The 21458-nt window shown below is 48.4% G+C and overlaps 1 protein-coding gene across 1 annotated transcript in view; it reads right to left on the bottom strand.

The window, feature by feature from the left end:
* Positions 1 to 21458, bottom strand: part of LOC146860908 (uncharacterized) — an 850962-nt gene that overhangs the window by 701852 nt on the left and 127652 nt on the right. The window contains exons 5-6 of the mRNA XM_085644903.1: positions 20995 to 21085; positions 10188 to 10294 (exon numbers count right to left, since the gene is read on the bottom strand). Coding sequence (XP_085501029.1) covers positions 10188 to 10294; positions 20995 to 21085 — 198 coding nt within the window. The remainder of the gene's footprint in view (positions 1 to 10187; positions 10295 to 20994; positions 21086 to 21458) is intronic.

Here is a 21458-nt window from a genome sequence, read left to right as displayed (position 1 = left end):
GTTTCCAGTCCAGGCAGGACCTGGCTTGGCAGTTCGGGCTGGACTGTTCCAATTGGGCACAGGGTCAAGACTGATTTGCGTATGGCTGGGTCCAAAGTGGAATGGCATGGTGAGCAAAAAAACGATGGATTTAGGCCCAGATCTTTGTACTGGGGTGAATGTATGACATTGTTCTGCATTCTGTCCATCAATAATTCTTTTTGCATTTGTCACCCCGAGTGGGAAGGGTATGCTCAGACGTGAGTCCCGTGCTCTCCATGCCACTGGAATCATGCTATCCTAGCTGAAGAGGGGTGAAACCCAGAAACCGGTCTTAGGATGCTTGTTTCCAGTCCAGGCAGGACCTGGCCTGGCAGTTCGGACTGGACTGTTCCCATTGGGCACAGGGTCAAGACTGATTTGCATATGGCTGGGTCCAAAGTGGAATGGCATGGTGAGGGAAAAAATGATGGATTTAGGCCCAGATCGCTGTACTGGGGTGAATGTATGACATGGTTCTGCATTCTGCCCATCAATAGTTCTTTTTGCATTTGTCACCCCGAGTGGGAAGGGTATGCTCAGACGTGAGTCCCGTGCTCTCCAAGCTGTTGGAATCAAACTATCCTGGCTGAAGAGGGGTGAAACCCTGAAACCAGTCCTAGGATGCTTGTTTCCAGTCCAGGCAGGACCTGGCCTGGCAGTTCGGGCTAGACTGTTCCCATTGGGCACAGGGTCAAGACATATTTGCATATGGCTGGGTCCAAAGTGGAATGGCATGGTGAGCAAAAAAACAATGGATTTAGGCCCAGATCTCTGTACTGGAGTGAATGTATGACATTGTTCTGCATTCTGTCCATCAATAGTTCTTTTTGCATTTGTCACCCCGAGTGGGACGGGTATGCTCAGACGTGAGTCCTGTGCTCTCCATGCCACTGGAATCAAGCTATCCTGGCTGAAAAGGGGTGAAACCCCGAAACCGGTCCTGGGATGCTTGTTTCCAGTCCAGGCAGGACCTGGCCTGGCAGTTCGGGCTGGACTGTTCCAATTGGGCACAGGGTCAAGACTGATTTGCATATGGCTGGGTCCAAAGTGGAATGGCATGGTGAGCAAAAAAACAATGGATTTAGGCCCAGATCTCTGTACTGGGGTGAATGTATGACATTGTTCTGCATTCTGTCCATCAAAAGTTCTTTTTGCATTTGTCACCCCGAGTGGTACGGGTATGCTCAGACGTGAGTCCCGTGCTTTCCATGCCACTGGAATCAAGCTATCCTGGCGGAAGAGGGGTGAAACCCCGAAACCGGTCCTAGGATGCTTGTTTCCAGTCCAGGCAGGACTTGGCCTGGCAGTTCGGGCTGGACTGTTCCCATTGGGCACAGGGTCAAGACTGATTTGCATATGGCTGGGTCCAAAGTGGAATGGCATGGTGAGGGAAAAAATTATGAATTTAGGCCCAGATCTCTGTACTGGGGTGAATGTATGACATTGTTCTGCATTCTGTCCATCAATAGTTCTTTTTACGACTGTATGAAAGCAGTAACTGGCTGGATGTCTGCGAATTGCCTGTAGCTTCATGCAGGCAAAACAGAGGCGATTATTTTGGGGAATAACCCCAACCTCTGGTCTCTGGACTGGTGGCCCAATGAAATGGGCATCCCCGCATCCCCTACGCGGAAAGCCAAGAACTTGGGGGTGATTATGAACAATACACTGACGTTTGCGGACCAGGTCAGCGGGGTAGTTTCGACTAGTTTTTTCCTCCTTAGAATTCTGAGGAAAATAAAATTCTTCCTATCAGAGGAAAGTTTCAGGTCAGCTGTCTCAGCCCTCATTCTGTCCCGTCGGGACTATTGCAACACCCTGTACCTGAATATTCAAAAGATCTCAACAGACTCCAGATGGTGCAAAATGCGGCAGCAAGGCTGCTCACGGGCACACCAAGGTTCGTATCGGTTAGAAATTGCCTGCAACACCTTCATTGGCTCCCTATAAAACAACGGGCTCAATTTAAAGTAGTATGTACGGTTTTTAAGTCCCTGATGGGCACTGGCCCGGAATACCTAAGAAAGCGCCTTCAATGGTATGTCCCTGGGAGAATGCTGCGCTCTATAGAAGCAAAGCGAGTGATTGTTCCAAGAGCAAAGAAGGCCAATTGGAGTGGCACAAGTTTTATCCTAGGTGCCACTAATGCCTGGAACAAGCTTCCAATGCATCTAAGGAACTCCATGGATCTGGTGTAGAGGGATACCAGTTAGACTGTGCTCAGCGCCAGGACACCCTTATGTAAAAGCAAGCTTTAAAAGCCTAAATAATATAACATAAGAATGTACGTTTGCAGGAAGGACAATAATTTAGTAGATTAGCTGGGGCCACAGAGTCACGGCACACTACCGCAGGTAACCTGTTAAGGCTTTTCAATTCTGCCGATGAATATTTAACCCTTTTTGTCTTGGAACCAGCAAGGGGACTGGCCTCTAGTCCCGGCCAGACGTGGATTGGCATGGACGGGCTTGCCTTAGTCTTACCTTGGCCGTACCATCGGCGTGTCCACACACTGGTGGCCATTAGATGGTATGGCCCCCAAAAAGAATGCCACTTCCAGGTGTCTAATAGCAACCAAAGAAAGACTACCGGCTCCAAACAGGGTCGAGTAGTCAAAATAGGCAAAGGGGCACTGAAAGTTTATTTCCCTTCAATAACACATTACACATAAAAGTGTAATCAGAACAGGTACAAGGAGCAAACAGAAATATACAGTACAATCGGGCCGGGTAAAAATGGGATGGAGGAACTAAATAAAAAAATATGTAAAACTGCCTGCTCAGTTAAAATGTTTAACAAGCATTTACAATGCAATGGTCTCGGCAATATTATAGGTAGAGCTATTGGTATTGCTCATTATTTTTTTTATCATTTTTGTACCCCTAAATAAATGGCATTGTCATTTCTATTGGCATTAGCTTTTTTTTTTGCATATGTGATACCTATTGCATTAGCAGAGAGAGAGTGAGGTAGTGAGATAGAGAGAGAGATGTGGTTGGGTCCACTGGAAAGGTCCCTGGAGGAGGTCATAAAGTCATGGCTCAGGCAGATACGGATCCTACAAAGGAAACTGAGGTGTCAACTGGTTGCAAGGAACCTTTGAGAAACATTACTGATGGAATATTACTATATCTCATCTTGTCTTTAGATATCCACTTTTCCCTGCAGACAACTTCTCTCTCTCAATGCAATGGTCTCGGCATTGTCCTCAGGTTGAAAGGAAAGAAGTAGGTCTCCTGCACTTTAAACATCAGTTTAACTATATCCATATATGGTCTGTGCATTATATTGTATATGAAGTGGAAGCCCAAAAATAAAGCTTTTTTTTTTTTTTTATTAAACTGACCTCTCCCCGACGCTGTACCCACTGTGCTCAGGTTCAAAGTCCCCATACTTTCTTACACGACTGGACTGCTGTATATACTGTACTTTAACATGCATAAATGTGAGGCGCTCTGCCCCCTCGGAGGCCGCCTTGGCGGCATATACAGTTTTCTAAATAAATAAATTTTCAGCCGGGTAAGATAGGCTTTCAAGGCCATAGACCGCGGATTGGGCTGAACGTCAACTGGACATGTCCATTTTTAACCTGTAAATCACATGCTTTGAGCCTGCTCGGATGGCTAATTCACCTGCAGGCCAGATCAGCACGGCCTGCAGGTTTCAATGCTTACGTTTTTGCTCAATGAATCGATGCGGCGGCTGCTAAGATTTGTTTGGGTAACCTGCAGGTCACAGGTTTGAATGCAGACTAGCGGGGGCGGGAGAACCCCCCCCCCCACCTCACACTTCGTCAGTGACCTCAAAATAAGCAGCTGTGGCAGGCCGGGGGCGTGGTTGGAAAAAAAGGGGGCAGGGAAGCACTTTACATCTGCTCTTCGCTTCCTGGTTCCTCCCCCTTCTGCAGGGGGGCTCTTGAGGAAGGGGGGAGGGGACAGAAAGCGAGGAGGATGGAGAAGGGGGAGGAGGGTTACAGTGGAAAGACTGGATAGGTGAATAAGCTGGGGCAGATGGGAACAGATGTGGTCAAAGTGGAAAAGTGCTGGGTAGGGGGTATCAGTGCGTTTCTTTGTGATCTCTGCTCCATGTTTTGGGGGTTCCGTGTTTAAAGCTGCCTCGTAACAGTGCCGCTGCTTCCGCTACTGCCCTGGGCAAATCCAATGCAGCGCCCTGAGGCTTCAGAATCAGCGCTAAACCAAACGAGAGGGTGGGGTGGGGATTAGAGATCGAGAAAGAGTAGCTACGATGTAGAGACAAGCAAAACAGATAGCGCAATTGATAGAGGAGTGAGCAGGCAGACAGGAAGTATGACAGGTAAAGAAATGGGAGGCTAGACGTGTATGTGTGCAGGCAGGCTCAGACCAATGGTATAATTAGTGGCGAGCTTCGAGCAGCCTGGCCTTCCTCTCCCGAAGGAGGGAGTCCAGGGAGGGCCGTTTCCAGGGAGACTAAAAACAGACATGGGACACAAATCCCGTACAATCCCTAGCAGTCAATGCACAGTGGGCAGAGACCTGACCAGCTCTGGACGCTTCACTACGAACCGTTAACAAAAGAAAGATCCGGTAACATTAATCAGTTCGAGGACATACACAGGACTCTCCGAGTACCCTAACTCCAAGGACATCGGACTTAGACACACTAGTAGAAATCTGCAACACCGGTCTCCGTAAATCCTTACAGTAAAGGCTACTACCCAGAGCACATTCTAAGAGCTGTTCATCGCGCGTCGGTATCGGTATTCCTCCACGCCATGCCGCCGGCGAACTCTCTTGATAACTAGCCTCTGCACAAGCTCATTCAGTTACCGCCCCCTGCTTCTTGGCAATGATATCCCTCTCCCCAGCCCTGGCGTTCCTCCCTATATTCAGCTCTCACCTTCTGTGTGCAGTCCTCCGCAGCCGCAGGACACGGATGGCAGGCCTCGCTGGGAATGCAGCAGACCGGGTCTCTAAGGGGTGGAGGCAGAGCCCAGTAGCCAAAGGCTACGAGTGAAGGGACGCGTAGGGGCGGCGGCTCCCAAACCCATGCGAGGCAGAAGAGGCTCCAGCGGTCGCATAGCCAGGCCAAGAGCAGGCCGTAGAACCCGGGACATGGAGCTCAACATGACTGGTGGTAGGAAGGCATAAGCGCGCTGCGGAAGACAGGACACACGTGCAGAGGGCACAGGCCGGAACAAGCACCCCACTGCCTTTCTCCGAGGCGAACCAGAAATGCCTCGGAGAAACGCAGCGGCGGTTTCGGTTTCGGGGGCGTGTTTTCTTTTCTCTCCTCTTGCCATTGGCTGGAGGAGAGAAAAACAAAAACACGCCCCCGAATCCCAAAAGGACGGATGGAAGCTCCAAAACTTTTTCGGCTTCGAGGGCGTGTTCCTGCTGTTCTAAAAGGGCGTGGCTAAAAAGTGGAAAGAACAGCAAGGAACACGCCCCCAAATCTGGAAAAGACGGAGCCTATTTGGAGGGACGGCTCTCTCCTCCAATGGCTGGCCTCCATTTAGGAAGCCAGCCAATGGAGGAGAGGCAAAAAGAGAGGCGGGCTAAGGAGCCACTCTAGGAAACATTAAATCTTCGACTTCCGGTTCTGCCTTCGGCAGACCGGTAGTCCTCGACCTAAAAAGGGTGATTCAGTCAAACGCAAATAGAATAAAAATATGCTCTCTCTACTCGCTAGCGTACTAAAAAGAATTGTGAAATCTATTACTTTTTGGATTGGGAGCTACTGCAGGCTACACAGTTACTGTGGCAACAGGCCCGACATTTCGAGCCCAAAGGTATCTCTACCTGCAGCGTTCCGAATGTGCCTAATCTGCTAACATCCACTCAGGAGCAGCCAAGAAAGATGAATCTGCAGTAATCTACGATGACTCACATAAAGACATTTGCCACAGTACCACTTAGGGTATGAGCACTGTTTGTTAAGATCCAGCGAATGGCAGCCAAGAAAGATGGAACTGGGCAAATCGATCCTGGCTTGTATAAGGGCATTTAGTAAGGCTGTGAGAAAAAGACCATGAAGGGCAGATACTTCACAATTTGCGTAGATGAAAAAACGGCTTTTAGACATGTGGTACCCATCTTGGGCCATGGAAACATTAGACCCCAAGAAAATGCCTGATTGCAGACTATAAATAGGAGCTTCAGCATCAGCCCAGGTGATGAAGGTCAAAGAGTGGATTCTGGCAGCATCCAGGTATGGTCAGAATACATCACAAAGGCAAAGCCATTGTGCAGAAGAAATAGAACTATAGACTGGGAGTACATGGATGTAGGGAGGTAAATGATACCAGCTGAACCTTTCTCGGTTTTATTGGATAGGAAGGACTACGTCCATCCTAGCACAAAGCCTCTAATAGACATCTCTAGTGCAGTAGAAAAGGATCTTTGGATAGATGATGTTGAAGAAAGATAACAGGTCTAATAAGATCAGTACACCAACACCTCTGCCATACAGAATCAAGCTCCTGTTAAAAAATGACAGGGCCCATAGCTGTCTCAGGTCTACGACACAGTGTAAACCCCATCTGTCTAGGGTTCAACAATGAGTTACTAGTGACAAAACTTCGCATTTCAGAGGCAAAAACAATTTCCTGAAGTTTGCTTACATCCCTGAGGAGAAAGATAGACCAAGGTTTCTACATCACTAGCTAGCAAAGAAGGGAAAAAAAGCCATGTTGTTGTAAAGAAAAGTTAATAAAATCGCAACTAGGCTGAGCAGCTAAAATGCATTGATCTGTAAAAACCTGCCAGTTGCAGATATCAAGAGGAGATACAAAAGGGGGTGGTGATGGACGGAGCATCAGAACCAATCAAAACTCACACCCAGTCAACAGATCTGGGTTTGATCCATCACCGTTCTTTAGCCCACTCCGCCACCCCAGTTCAGACATGGCCATATGCAGTCTGACCCTGTGCCTCATGGGAACAGACCAGCCCAAACTGCCAAGCCATGCCTTCCCTGGACCAGAAACAAGCTTCCTAGGACCGGTTTCTAGCATTTCAGCCGTCTTCAGCCAGGCTTGCTTGAATCCAGTGGCAAAGTGAGCAAGGGACTCACGTCTGAGCATACCCTGCCAACTTATGGCAATAAAGCGGTACAAAAGGGGGTGGTGATGAACGGAGCATCAGAACCAATCAAACACTCACATCCAGTCAAAATATCTGGGTTTGATCCATCACCGTTCTTTAGCCCACTCCGCCACCCCAGTTCAGACATGGCCATATGCAAATCAGTCTGACCCTGTGCCTCATGGGAACAGTCCAGCCCGAACTGCCAAGCCATGCCTTCCCTGGACTGGAAACAAGCTTCCTAGGACCGGTTTCTGGCATTTCAGCTGTCTTCAGCCAGGCTTGCTTGAATCCAGTGGCAAAATGAGCAAGGGACTCACGTCTGAGCATACCCCGCCAACTATTGGCGAACAAAGCGGTACAAAAGGGGGTGGTGATGGACGGAGCATCAGAACCAATCAAACACTCACACCCAGTCAACAGATCTGGGTTTGATCCATCACCGTTCTTTAGCCCACTCCGCCACCCCAGTTCAGACATGGCCATAGGCAAATGTACTGGGGTGAATGTATGACATTGTTCTGCATTCTGTCCATCAATTGTTGTTTTTGCATTTGTCACCCCGAGTGGGACGGGTATGCTCAGACGTGAGTCCCGTGCTCTCCATGCCACTGGAATCAAGCTATCCTGGCTGAAGAGGGGTGAAACCCCGAAACCGGTCCTAGGATGCTTGGTTCCAGTCCAGGGAGGACCTGGCTTGGCAGTTCGGGCTGGACTGTTCCCATGAGGCACAGGGTCAAGACTGATTTGCATATGGCTGGGTTCAAACTGGAATGAAATGGAGAGGAAAAAAACGATGGATTTAGGCCCAGATCTCTGTACTGTGGTGAATGTATGACATTGTTCTGCATTCTGTCCATCAATTGTTGTTTTTGCATTTGTCACCCCGAGTGGGACGGGTATGCTCAGACGTGAGTCCCGTGCTCTCCATGCCACTGGAATCAAGCTATCCTGGCTGAAGAGGGGTGAAACCCCGAAACCGGTCCTAGGATGCTTGGTTCCAGTCCAGGGAGGACCTGGCTTGGCAGTTCGGGCTGGACTGTTCCCATGAGGCACAGGGTCAAGACTGATTTGCATATGGCTGGGTTCAAACTGGAATGGCATGGTGAGCAAAAAAACGATGGATTTAGGCCCAGATCTCTGTACTGGGGTGAATGTATGACATTGTTCTGAATTCTGTCCATCAATTGTTGTTTTTGCATTTGTCACCCAGAGTGGGACGGGTATGCTCAGACGTGAGTCCCGTGCTCTCCATGCCACTGGAATCAAGCTAACCTGGCTGAAGAGGGGTGAAACCCCGAAACCGGTCCTAGGATGCTTGGTTCCAGTCCAGGGAGCACCTGGCTTGGCAGTTCGGGCTGGACTGTTCCCATGAGGCACAGGGTCAAGACTGATTTGCATATGGCTGGGTTCAAACTGGAATGGCATGGTGGGCAAAAAAACGATGGATTTAGGCCCAGATCTCTGTACTGGGGTGAATGTATAACATTGTTCTGCATTCTGTCCATCAATTGTTGTTTTTGCATTTGTCACCCCGAGTGGGACGGGTATGCTCAGACATGAGTCCCGTGTTCTCCATGCCACTGGAATCAAGCTATCCTGGCTGAAGAGGGGTGAAACCCCAAAACCGGTCCTAGGATGCTTGGTTCCAGTCCAGGGAGGACCTGGCTTGGCAGTTCGGGCTGGACTGTTCCCATGAGGCACAGGGTCAAGACTGATTTGCATATAGCTGGGTTCAAACTGGAATGGCATGGTGAGCAAAAAAACGATGGATTTAGGCCCAGATCTCTGTACTGGGGTGAATGTATGACATTGTTCTGCATTCTGTCCATCAATTGTTGTTTTTGCATTTGTCACCCCGAGTAGGACGGGTGTGCTCAGACGTGAGTCCCGTGCTCTCCATGCCACTGGAATCAAGCTATCCTGGCTGAAGAGGGGTGAAACCCCGAAACCGGTCCTAGGATGCTTGGTTCCAGTCCAGGGAGGACCTGGCTTGGCAGTTCGGGCTGGACTGTTCCCATGAGGCACAGGGTCAAGACTGATTTGCATATGGCTGGGTTCAAACTGGAACGGCATGGTGGCCAAAAAAACGATGGATTTAGGCCCAGATCACTGTACTGGGGTGAATGTATGACATTGTTCTGCATTCTGTCCATCAATTGTTGTTTTTGCAGATATCAAGAGGAGAGCCTCTGCTTTATCAAACAAGTGCTTCAGCTTCAGGTGTGGACAACTCAGTGAATCACTGAAAAACAGCCGTCGGCAAAGAGATCTGACTCATTGAGCACACATACGTTACGTCACAAACTATAGCTCAGCACCCTGCCCCCCAACCACCTTCACACATCTGTTACTGCTAGTTTATGCTGCTATCCCCAGTTCTGAATCCATAGCTGCATGTCATCGGTTCCTGCCTGGCAGAGAGCCTGGTAGAGCCAATGGTGCCAAACCACCCAGAATGTGACAAACCCCTCTAGTGTTCATGATACTCCGCCCTTGAGCATGAGGAAGCAGCAAGATCAGAGACAAGTGGCAGCCTGTCACTCTTCTCGATTCAGTAGCATCTTCCATTCCCCACACCCCCCACACACATACAATGCACGTTAAAGATTGGTTTGATATAGAAGTTCTGACACTTTCATATGCGCAGTGTGTGTGGGTGAGGTGGGGTAGGAAGGGTGGGTGCGGATTTGCAGCTACGTGTGGATGACTTTCTTTCATGCCAATTGCTGTGCTGCATTCCCACTTCCAGACTTAGCAATGTGAGGGTAGCAGACCACTTTTCTGAGTTGTAGCTCTTCCCTTAAGCCTCTTGTGAGGCACAGCCCAACATACCCATTTGATATGGTCTCCCCCATCGATAACTATCAACCAAATGTTTTCAGTATTATGCTTTATTTCCTCCCCATTAAAAAACTCAGTGGGCAAGCATCATTTTGTCATTGTCTGTTAATATTTCCATTGTGACTTGGTTTTAGGGATCAAAATAATGACTAAAATATCCCACCACATGCCTATCTTTGCAAGTAGCCAATGCAAACATTTGCAGGAGAAGGTTAGGCACAGTCTGTAAACAAATGAATGAGAAACACTCATACTCACTAAATTTGAGCAATTTTTCCGTGTTTCTTCACTTGCATCTTCACACTGTTCTGTGGGTCCATCGAGCTTCTGTAAATTCCCAAACTGTATGGGAGTTAGATGGATATCTGTAAGATTGCAAAGAAGCCTTTTTGCATTAATTTTTTGACCTTCAAGTTATTTCTCAAATTCAATTGTTATTTATAGTATGTCCAACGCTGCATGTAAAATGCAGCAATCCTTCTGTTTTACTTCTGACCATCTCATGACCACAGAAAATGAAACAACAAAGTCCTCTTTAAAAATTGTTGGATACTAACCCGTGATCCGATAAGCTAATTGCAGACTTCTGGGCTCCTCTGTAATAATCACGAGTCCCTTAAGGGCCTCAATCCAAGGTCTTGGATGCCATCATTTTGATGGTGGTATTGGGGCATGAAATGAAAATTCTGCAATGTGGTTTCCCTCAATCAGTGATGCAGGAAAATCACAAGGCACATCAAGGTTTCAGCCCTATATTTAAATTGCGTGCTACTGTAAATTGTGTGGTAAGTGGGTTACCAAATATTTTTACCGTTGGTGCAGTGCTCCAACGAAGAATTACATAATGCCCTATTACTAACTGGTAAATTTCATTTCTCCTGGTCCCATTGTCCACGTCCCATTCATTATGAGTGAGATAACCCTGTCTCACAGACAGAAAAAAGAATGAAGGGATGCTGGACCCTTACCCCACCCCCTCCCACCGGGAGCACATAAATGTTCTTACCCAGCCTCCCCTCTGAAGCCCCAAATGAAGGCCGGCCATCCGGGAGGGAGAGACGAAAGTAATGAATGGAACGAAGACAATGAGACCAGGAGTAATGAAGATTACTGGTAAGTAATAGGGCATTACCCCCAGGGCCCTCCCGTCCTCGTCCCATTCATTACAAGTGAGAATACCCAAGCAACACACTGGCATTCACCAACAACAAACCACCAGGACACAAGGAAGAAAGCATCACCCAGTGATTTATTGGAACTCAGAAGTAATAAGTCAGGAGCCCACAGCCTGCAGCACCCCTAACCCAAAATTAGCATCATGATCCAGCAAATTCTGGACCCGATAATGCCTCACAAACGTGTTAGAGGATGCCCAAGTAGCAGCCCTACAAATTTCAAACAGGGAAACCCTTGCACCTCAGCTGAGGAGGCTTACATCCCACAAGCAGAACACCCTTGCACCCCACCCGGACGAGGGGAACCCGAAAGGGAGTAAGCCAACTCAATGGCCTGCTTCAACCAACCGCCAATGGACTAAGAAGAGGCCTTTCCCCCACGAGAGGAGATCCCAAAGGACACAAACAGTGAGTCCGACTTCCGGAAAGGATGAGTCCGATCCAGATAGACACGCTAAACCCAAAAACCATCCAGCAACAACCAAGGAAAATCATCCCCAGACACCTGACCCATCCTCAAAGCAGACAAATCCACTACCTCTGAACAATGAAACTGCGAAGGCACCTTCGGGACAAAAGAGGAACCCAAAGGCAAGACCAGCCCATCCACAGAAAAAGGGAGGAAGGATTCCAGCGCCATCAGAGCCCCCAACTCACCAAGGCACCCGGCAGAAGTGATGGCAACCAAAATAAAACAAATTCAACGTGACAAACTTGATGTCCCCTGCATCCAATGGCTCAAAAGGAGCTGCAAACAAAGCACACACCACAGGAGGGAGGTCCCACAAGGGGAACAGGGGCCGTACCAAATGATGGGACAAAGAAAAACCCCTCTGCAACCTGGAGAGTTCCCAGAGCTTCACAGAGAAACTGCAGCACCTCCACCTGAGAACACTCCAGGTGGGCAACTCAAGAGCACGACATCAGAGCTGAGAATTCCCCCAATGTCTCCCATAGGACTTGAGGGTCGAAGGCCTCAGAGATTGCTGAGTGGCCAAAGCTAAATGCTCGAGGAGTCCCTTATGCCGCCTTCCCCAACTCTAAACCACCACACCGACAGCCGCAGACAGGGCAACATTGGAGCTGTTGCAGGGGACAAGGAAAGCAGGGGATCAACCATGACCCCTGAACTGCCATGAGCCACTGAGTGGGGAACCAAGACCGAGGTCAAAAGTGCACCACAACCACCACCTCCCAAGACTCCTGCACAAGGTGAGCAAGAAACTGTGGGATCAGAGCAATGGGCAGGAAGGTATACAACAGGTGGGATGGCAAAAGAATGGTCAGAGCATCCACCCCTCAATCCCCCACCTGATGAACCCAGGGGAAAAAACCGAGGAAGCTGAGCATTGTGCCGGAAAGCAAACATGTAGAGGAAGGGAAGACCAAACCTTCTGCACACCTGTCATAAGATCTACCAGGTCAGAGACAATTCCTGGGAGGCAGGGGGATGACTGAGGGTATCGGCCAACCCACTGTCCACTCCCCGGATTTGAACAGCCACAGAGATGCCCCTCAACCAAGCAAAACAAGGAAACAACCACTGCATTCAGAGACCGGGACCGGATCCTCCCCTGATGATTCAGGTAGGCCATTGTCAGCATGTTGTCGGATCTGATGATCAGATTCCTCCCCAATAACAGCCGACAGAAACCCATGACCACCCTGGAGACAGCTGTCAACGCCCTCCAATTGGATGAATGCCTCACCTCCTGGGAGACCAATGACCCTGCAGAAAGCCAGACCCCCCATGTTGCCCCCCCCCACCCTAAAGTACTGGCATCCATAGTCAGGACACAGGAGGAGAGGGCCGCAACGGCATCCCCCGGCAAAGATTGTCTGACACTGTCCATCAGCACAGTGCAGAGAGGAAGGATGGAGATACAGGAACCAGAAAGTTGAGGTCCAGGGACAAAGGATCCCAACAGGCCAACAGATGGACCTACAGAGGCCAGAGATGAAAACGTGCCAAAGGCACCATGAACACTGCTGCAGCCATGAGCCCCAGAAGCTGCAACCAGAGCCAAACTGCACATGAGATCCGCCTCCAAGCAAGGGAACTCAAGGTCACAGCCCGGGGTTCCGGCAAGAACACTCTTTCCAGATCTGTGCAAAATCTGGCTCCTATAAACGTCAAGTCCTGTGAGGGTACCAGTTGACACTTTGGAAGGTTCAGGAAAAACCCATGATCTCGCAAAGCTAAACACACCGATCGATCAGCAGTTGATCCCGAGATGGAGCATGGATCAGCCAATCATCGAGGTAAGGGTAGAAGAGGATACCCCGGAGATGCAAGGAAACTAGCAACGGTGCCACGACTTTGGTGAACACCCTTGGGGCAGATCAAAGGCCAAAGGGAAGGACATGAAACTGAAAACGAGTTCCGTGAATGCAAAACCTCAGGAAACTGCGACAGCTGGGATGTGATAGTAAGCGTCTTGCAGATCCAGGGCGCACATTAAATGACCCGGGAGAACCAACTGGATCTCCCATTGCAGAGTCTCCATCTTGAAGGACAGGTGGACAACAAATCCTTCAATTCCAGCACCAGACGGAATACCCCTGTCAAAGTGACCCAATGGCTAGGGACAACTCGGTCCGCATCATCTGACTGGAAGACCATGGAGTGGGACGAACCCCTGATTCCGGAGGAGGCACCGTGCATTCGATGCGGTACCACTGGTGCACAATATCCAGCACCCGCATATCTGAATAAGACTGCACCTAGGTGGAAAGAAATCGTTGAAACCGCCTTCCTACCAACATTTCCGGTTCATCCATCATACAGTCAGGAGAGAGGTTTAGGCTGTGGAGACTTTGCCTTCCAGTCCCGACCCCAGCCAAAAAGAAAACCTACCTTGACTCCTGGAAAACTGCCTTCTAGAAGGCTGACGAAACGGGGATTTAGTTTTCGAAACCCCTTTATCAGTTGAGGACTGCTTCAAGGAAGAGGAATGTTTCTTTTTCTTAAAATGTTTGCGCAACTTGCACTCCTACTCTTCTCCAAACGTCATAGTCCCTTGGAAAGACAAACGCAGGGCAGAGGCCTTCTGAGCAGAATCCATTTTCCAATCCTTCAAAACCAGATTGCGGCATGCTGCCACACAAGCCCCACCCGAAAGAGCAGAGGCCCACACCACATCCAAAAGAAACTCCACCTGCACTCAATATTATCCAAAATCCCGGAACAGACCGATGTATCATCCTGAGACTGATTCAGAGCCTTGACATCAGAAATGAGGGATTGAGCAACATAAGTCCCATTAATACCAGCACGCAGGGCCATATGAGAACCTGAGTAAATGTTCCTGAGTGATGCATCAACCTTCTTATCAAGAGGACCCTTAATACCAGCATCCTCGGCCAATGAGGTCCTCCCCACCAGACTACCAACAAATTAATTGATGGGAATCGGGTCTGGGATTTCCTTGCACATGTCCTGCAGAGGGTACAGTTTGGCCTTGAAGTGGGGAAGCATTATCCGATTTGGGTCCTTCCACTCCCTCTTCAACACCTCATTGATGTAAGTATGGACAGTTACATCTACCATGACAGCATTCTGAAACTGACAAAGCAAAGAACCCCAGAGGTGCTCTGAGCCTCCTCCTCAGGAAAGTCCATATTGGATTTAACATGCCTCAGTAACTCTGGCAAAATGTCAATATATTTCCCTTTGAGTTCCTTGCCCCCCCTCCACTCCTCATCTGAACTTGAGGAATGAGAGGGCTAAACTGGTACTAATTGGATTATTGTCATTTAATGTCAAATAATGTATTACATTTACTTTTTTTTTCTAAATTAGTGTGGAAATTTTCTTGTGTTGTGTTTTTGCTTTATTACTGTTTTGTGCTGAATAAATACTTACACGTTGCCTCTAAGTTAAGCCTGACTGCTTTTGTGCCAAGCTACCAGAGGGATATGTACAGCTGAATAGAGGCTTTTTTGGTTCACCCTGACTGGTATTGTGGCTATTGCTTGGACAGGGGTCATCAACCCCATTCAACCAACGACCCAATTTCTCACATTGGTATTCAAATGTGTGGATCAGGACTTGGTGCCTGGGAGGAGGTCTGCAAAATGCAAGCTGCTACACAGGAGGATGCTGATGAGGATGATGGAGTGGATGATGAGGAGGAGGAAATAGAGGCTGAGGAAGACTACTCTGCAACAGCTCCAGAGCTGGAGAGAGAAGAGCTTCTGTTTCTCTTGGCCCCCGACCCACAGGAGCGAGGTGTTCTACTGTCCATCACAGTATAGGAAGCAGTGTGTGCCCCCCCCCCTGCATCCTAGTAAGGACCTGTGGGACAGGAAAGCTGAAGGGGAGCGCCAGCTGCAGATGGCCCAGCTGGAACAGGCTGCTAAAGCAGCGATGGTGGGTGCAGAGCGAGCCCTAGCCCTGCAGGAGAAACAGCTTGCTCTGGAGGAGAATTGATGGTTGTGGGCTCATACACTGAGTCACAAGGAGTTGGACCTAAAGCTAAAACAATCCTCAGAGTCCAGCAGAAATGGTGGTAGCATACCCACATTGCCTTCTGCAGAAAGGAGAGTCCCCATCCCAAGGCTACCTAACTTTGTTGTTAGGGATGACATAGAGAACTGGTTTGAAGTCTATTAGGTTGTACTGGAAATAATAAATAGGGTCCCTGAAGAAGATTGGGGGGGTCAGTTTCTGGAGGCATTGTCCTAATGAAGGGAGGGGTGCCTTGCTGGCCCTAGGTAAATGAAGGTCATGAAGGAGGCCCTGGCCTGGACATTTGAGTTCACCCTTGAGAGGGATATGCAAACGTTTAGGGACAGTCAGTAACTGATCTGAGTGGGGGAAAGGCAGTGAAGTGAGTGATTAAAAGAGGCATACAATTTGATTGCCAGAGAGCACATGTTTTTTTGCAGAGCTGTGCCAACACTTTGTGGATAATAACCTCTCTGACCCCCAGGGAGCTTGCTAATGAGGTAGACAACTGGATCAGCACCAGGGTCCACACAAAGGTACATAGGAGTGTTCCTGAGGAGGATGGTTCAGATTACCTCTGAAGAGTCAGGGTGAGGTCCACAGTGACCCAGACAGGTCGCAGAAAAGGGAGGGAGGAAAAGGTTCCCATATTCCTTCCAATGATAGGAGTAAAGATTCTGGCGGTTGGTGGAACAAGGTGCATCTTGAAGGACAGGTGGACAACAAATCCTTCAATTCCAGCACCAGACGGAATACCCCTGTCAAAGTGACCCAATGGCTAGGGACAACTCGGTCCGCATCATCTGACTGGAAGACCATGGAGTGGGACGAACCCCTGATTCCGGAGGAGGCACCGTGCATTCGATGCGGTACCACTGGTGCACAATGTCCAGCACCCGCATATCTGAATAAGACTGCACCTAGGTGGAAAGAAAGCGTTGAAACCGCCTTCCTACCAACATTTCCGGTTCATCCATCATACAGTCAGGAGAGAGGTTTAGGCTGTGGAGACTTTGCCTTCCAGTCCCGACCCCAGCCAAAAAGAAAACCTACCTTGACTCCTGGAAAACTGCCTTCTAGAAGGCTGACGAAACGGGGATTTAGTTTTCGAAACCCCTTTATCAGTTGAGGACTGCTTCAAGGAAGAGGAATGTTTCTTTTTCTTAAAATGTTTGCGCAACTTGCACTCCTACTCTTCTCCAAACGTCATAGTCCCTTGGAAAGACAAACGCAGGGCAGAGGCCTTCTGAGCAGAATCCATTTTCCAATCCTTCAAAACCAGATTGCGGCGTGCTGCCACACAAGCCCCACCCGAAAGAGCAGAGGCCCACACCACATACAAAAGAAACTCCACCTGCACTCAATATTATCCAAAATCCCGGAACAGACCGATGTATCATCCTGAGACTGATTCAGAGCCTTGACATCAGAAATGAGGGATTGAGCAACATAAGTCCCATTAATACCAGCACGCAGGGCCATATGAGAACCTGAGTAAATGTTCCTGAGTGATGCATCAACCTTCTTATCAAGAGGACCCTTAATACCAGCATCCTCGGCCAATGAGATCCTCCCCACCAGACTACCAACAAATTAATTGATGGGAATCGGGTCTGGGATTTCCTTGCACATGTCCTGCAGAGGGTACAGTTTGGCCTTGAAGTGGGGAAGCATTATCCGATTTGGGTCCTTCCACTCCCTCTTCAACACCTCATTGATGTAAGTATGGAAAGTTACATCTACCATGACAGCATTCTGAAACTGACAAAGCAAAGAACCCCAGAGGTGCTCTGAGCCTCCTCCTCAGGAAAGTCCATATTGGATTTAACATGCCTCAGTAACTCTGGCAAAATGTCAATATATTTCCCTTTGAGTTCCTTGCCCCCCTCCACTCCTCATCTGAACTTGAGGAATGAGAGGGCTAAACTGGTACTAATTGGATTATTGTCATTTAATGTCAAATAATGTATTACATTTTACTTTTTTTTTCTAAATTAGTGTGGAAATTTTCTTGTGTTGTGTTTTTGCTTTATTACTGTTTTGTGCTGCATAAATACTTACACGTTGCCTCTAAGTTAAGCCTGACTGCTTTTGTGCCAAGCTACCAGAGGGATATGTACAGCTGAATAGAGGCTATTTTGGTTCACCCTGACTGGTATTGTGGCTATTGCTTGGACAGGGGTCATCAACCCCATTCAACCAACGACCCAATTTCTCACATTGGTATTCAAATGTGTGGATCAGGACTTGGTGCCTGGGAGGAGGTCTGCAAAATGCAAGCTGCTACACAGGAGGATGCTGATGAGGATGATGGAGTGGATGATGATGAGGAGGAAATAGAGGCTGAGGAAGACTACTCTGCAACAGCTCCAGAGCTGGAGAGAGAAGAGCTTCTGTTTCTCTTGGCCCCCGACCCACAGGAGCGAGGTGTTCTACTGTCCATCACAGCACAGGAAGCAGTGTGTGCCCCCCCCCCCCTGCATCCTAGTAAGGACCTGTGGGACAGGAAAGCTGAAGGGGAGCGCCAGCTGCAGATGGCCCAGCTGGAACAGGCTGCTAAAGCAGCGATGGTGGGTGCAGAGCGAGCCCTAGCCCTGCAGGAGAAACAGCTTTCTCTGGAGGAGAATTGATGGTTGTGGGCTCATACACTGAGTCACAAGGAGTTGGACCTAAAGCTAAAACAATCCTCAGAGTCCAGCAGAAATGGTGGTAGCATACCCACATTGCCTTCTGCAGAAAGGAGAGTCCCCATCCCAAGGCTACCTAACTTTGTTGTTAGGGATGACATAGAGAACTGGTTTGAAGTCTATTAGGTTGTTCTGGAAATAAATAGGGTCCCTGAAGAAGATTGGGGGGTCAGTTTCTGGAGGCATTGTCCTAATGAAGGGAGGGGTGCCTTGCTGGCCCTAGGTAAATGAAGGTCATGAAGGAGGCCCTGGCCTGGACATTTGAGTTCACCCTTGAGAGGGATATGCAAACGTTTAGGGACAGTCAGTAACTGATCTGAGTGGGGGAAAGGCAGTGAAGTGAGTGATTACAAGAGGCATACAATTTGATTGCCAGAGAGCACATGTTTTTTTGCAGAGCTGTGCCAACACTTTGTGGATAATAACCTCTCTGACCCCCAGGGAGCTTGCTAATGAGGTAGACAACTGGATCAGCACCAGGGTCCACACAAAGGTACATAGGAGTGTTCCTGAGGAGGGTGGTTCAGATTACCTCTGAAGAGTCAGGGTGAGGTCCACAGTGACCCAGACAGGTCGCAGAAAAGGGAGGGAGGAAAAGGTTCCCATATTCCTTCCAATGATAGGAGTAAAGGTTCTGGCGGTTGGTGGAACAAGGTGCTCCATTTCCAACCGGGTGCTTTGATGGCCTCAAGTTGGGGAATAAGCAAGGGAGCCTGCTCCGTACCAAGCTCCCACCCACTGACGACATCTCTAAAGGAGTGGCCCATGTGGTCTTCGGCAGAGGTAGTCTCCAGGGGCAGGTGGTAGAACATACCTAGTCTCCCTTAGTTAGGAGATAGACTCAGAGAGTACACTTGTGATCCCTGAGGGTGGAAGTCGTCACTTTCATCAAATCAAGGTGGATGGGGTCCCAGTTACTGCTCTGAGGGACACCGGGGCCAATCAGACCATTGTAGTGGAAAGGTTGGTTTCCCCAGATCAGTATACCGGCCAGGTGTGTAGGGTAACTCAGGCAGCTCAGATAACTCAGGCACAGGGGCAGGATTTTTTCCTCCCCATGACCCTGGTGTCCCTGGAGTGGGGTGGGTAGTGGTCCCAGAGAAGGGGCACAGTTAGTTCCCAGATGTCCATAGACTGCATTCTGGGGAATTCATTGCCACCGTTGTCAGGAGAGCTGGGAAGAGTGACTGCCCAGGGAGCCCTGAAAGCTCAGAATTCTGGGGATATTGGGGTGCATTGGTGGGCAACACAGCTACACAATAATAATGAATAAGGGTTGACTCCGAGACTTGACCCGACCACAAGACTGGAGTCGTTGGGATTGGAAGAGAGCATAAACATATATATTTAAATAGTAAAAAGAGAAGGTGGTGTTTGCTGCAACCCCCTCCGGCCCCAGGGCAACGTTCAATATCTGGGACTAGGCTACTAGGTACTTGGATTGACAGGGAAAGGTGACCAAGCAAACAGCACTGTGGAAGAGGGACAGGTTAAAATGGTCGGAAAGTTGACTGGATTTGGTCAATTAAACTCCTTAGGCATGTCCATGATAGGAGGAATAATTGATGTGAATGGGGTGAAACATTCAACGTCCTACAGCAAGAATATGACCCAAGCCCTGCGCAGAAATATAGGTTCCTGAAACTGCATCATGCTCTTCAAGCAAAAAATATAGATTTGAAGATGGTTCCTGATAGTAGCCCCTTGAAAAATAGGATACTAGTAGATGAGATGACCAGTGAAGTGGTCTCCCAAACATATTGTACCATAATAAATAATAAGTCTGGCACATTGATAAAACTCAGGAAAACCTTGGAATGAGACATAGGCCTCATTGAGAATGTGGATTGGGTGGTGGCCCTAATGCATCCTAAAGAAGTAGCCATTAAGTCCAAACTGAGACTAATACAATGAAAATCCTGCATAGGACCTGCTACAATAGAAGCTGACTATGCCAAATAGGTATGGCTCCAATATGCACACTCTCTGCAATTGCCCCCTTATCGCCGGATACTGCGCCATCATTATCAAAGAAATAGAAGCTAGCTATCCCTACAACGACGCAGTTTATTCTGTTGGGAGTCCGTGCAATGTTATACTTACGCAAGCTCTCGTGATTTTGACCTTACATGCTCTCACCTCCTGTTGTATATGTTAGAATTCATGCTAGCAAAGAGGGGCATTGCCATTCTGTGGTGTAGGCCCCAGTTGCCAACTTAGTGGCAATACTTCACCGGCATCGATATGTGCATGAAGGCAGAGAGGGTGGGTTACACCAGCAGAGGCTACCCCAAAAAGCTTGACAGATTAAGGGGACAGATGAAGGGAGCATTATGATATAGAGTAGGTGGGGTGAGAAGTACCATCTTAAAGATTACTTCAGCAACATCCACATGGGAGTTTTGGTTCCTACACCTGCCTGGAGTCAAGAGGTAGGGACTTACTGAAAGTGGACACGGATGAGAGGAACAGTCAAAATGCATCACACAGAGGATGTGTATTATGTTACATTTGATGGGTCGTGTGCTATCTAAATGTGGATGTTGTTTGCATCAAACTGTAAAACGGTTTAAAAAATTGCATGCCACAGCCCAATATTTGTGTGTTGCTACTTCCTTAAAATGTGTTCCTATGCTAGTTCCAGGCTAGAACGTCTTATGAATTTAGCTGACTTAAGCTCCGTCATTAAAGCATTTAGAAACTGCCACCCAGAATTAGGTCTACTAGTGATAATCAATTATTAAAAGTCTTACCATTGGAAACAAATTCATTGTAGGTAGAAATGCCATTAAAATCTCCACAAAGGCCACAGGTCTGATTGGCATATTTCTTGTCCAACTCCAGCTAAAGCAACACAAATGAAAAATAAATGTTACAGCCTAAAATACACAACATATGATAGAGAGAAGTGTTTTTTTTTTAAACTCTTTTTATTAAACATATTCAGTAATCAACATTTCAATCACGTATTATTTAGTCAAAGTTACAGGCTACATGTTCCAGCATACACCATTTAGTTCGGCATTCTACAGTCATTGTCATCTAGTGACCCTCCCCACTTCAGTTTGCCTACCCCCTACATGCCTCTATAAGCTCTCCAGTTCATTCAATTTTTCTCCCATTTCTTTGGGCATCCTCTACTCCAGTAAATTGTGTGTTCCGCCTGTTGGCACCAGTCCAGGTCAGAGGCCCAGTCTGCTTCACCCGAAGGGGCCAC

This window comes from Triturus cristatus, chromosome 3_1 (genome assembly GCF_964204655.1).
Source record: "Triturus cristatus chromosome 3_1, aTriCri1.1, whole genome shotgun sequence".
In the NCBI taxonomy this organism is placed as follows: domain Eukaryota; kingdom Metazoa; phylum Chordata; class Amphibia; order Caudata; family Salamandridae; genus Triturus; species Triturus cristatus.
The sequence above is the reverse complement of the archived record's forward strand: the minus strand, read 5'-3'. Positions and strand labels throughout refer to the sequence as shown.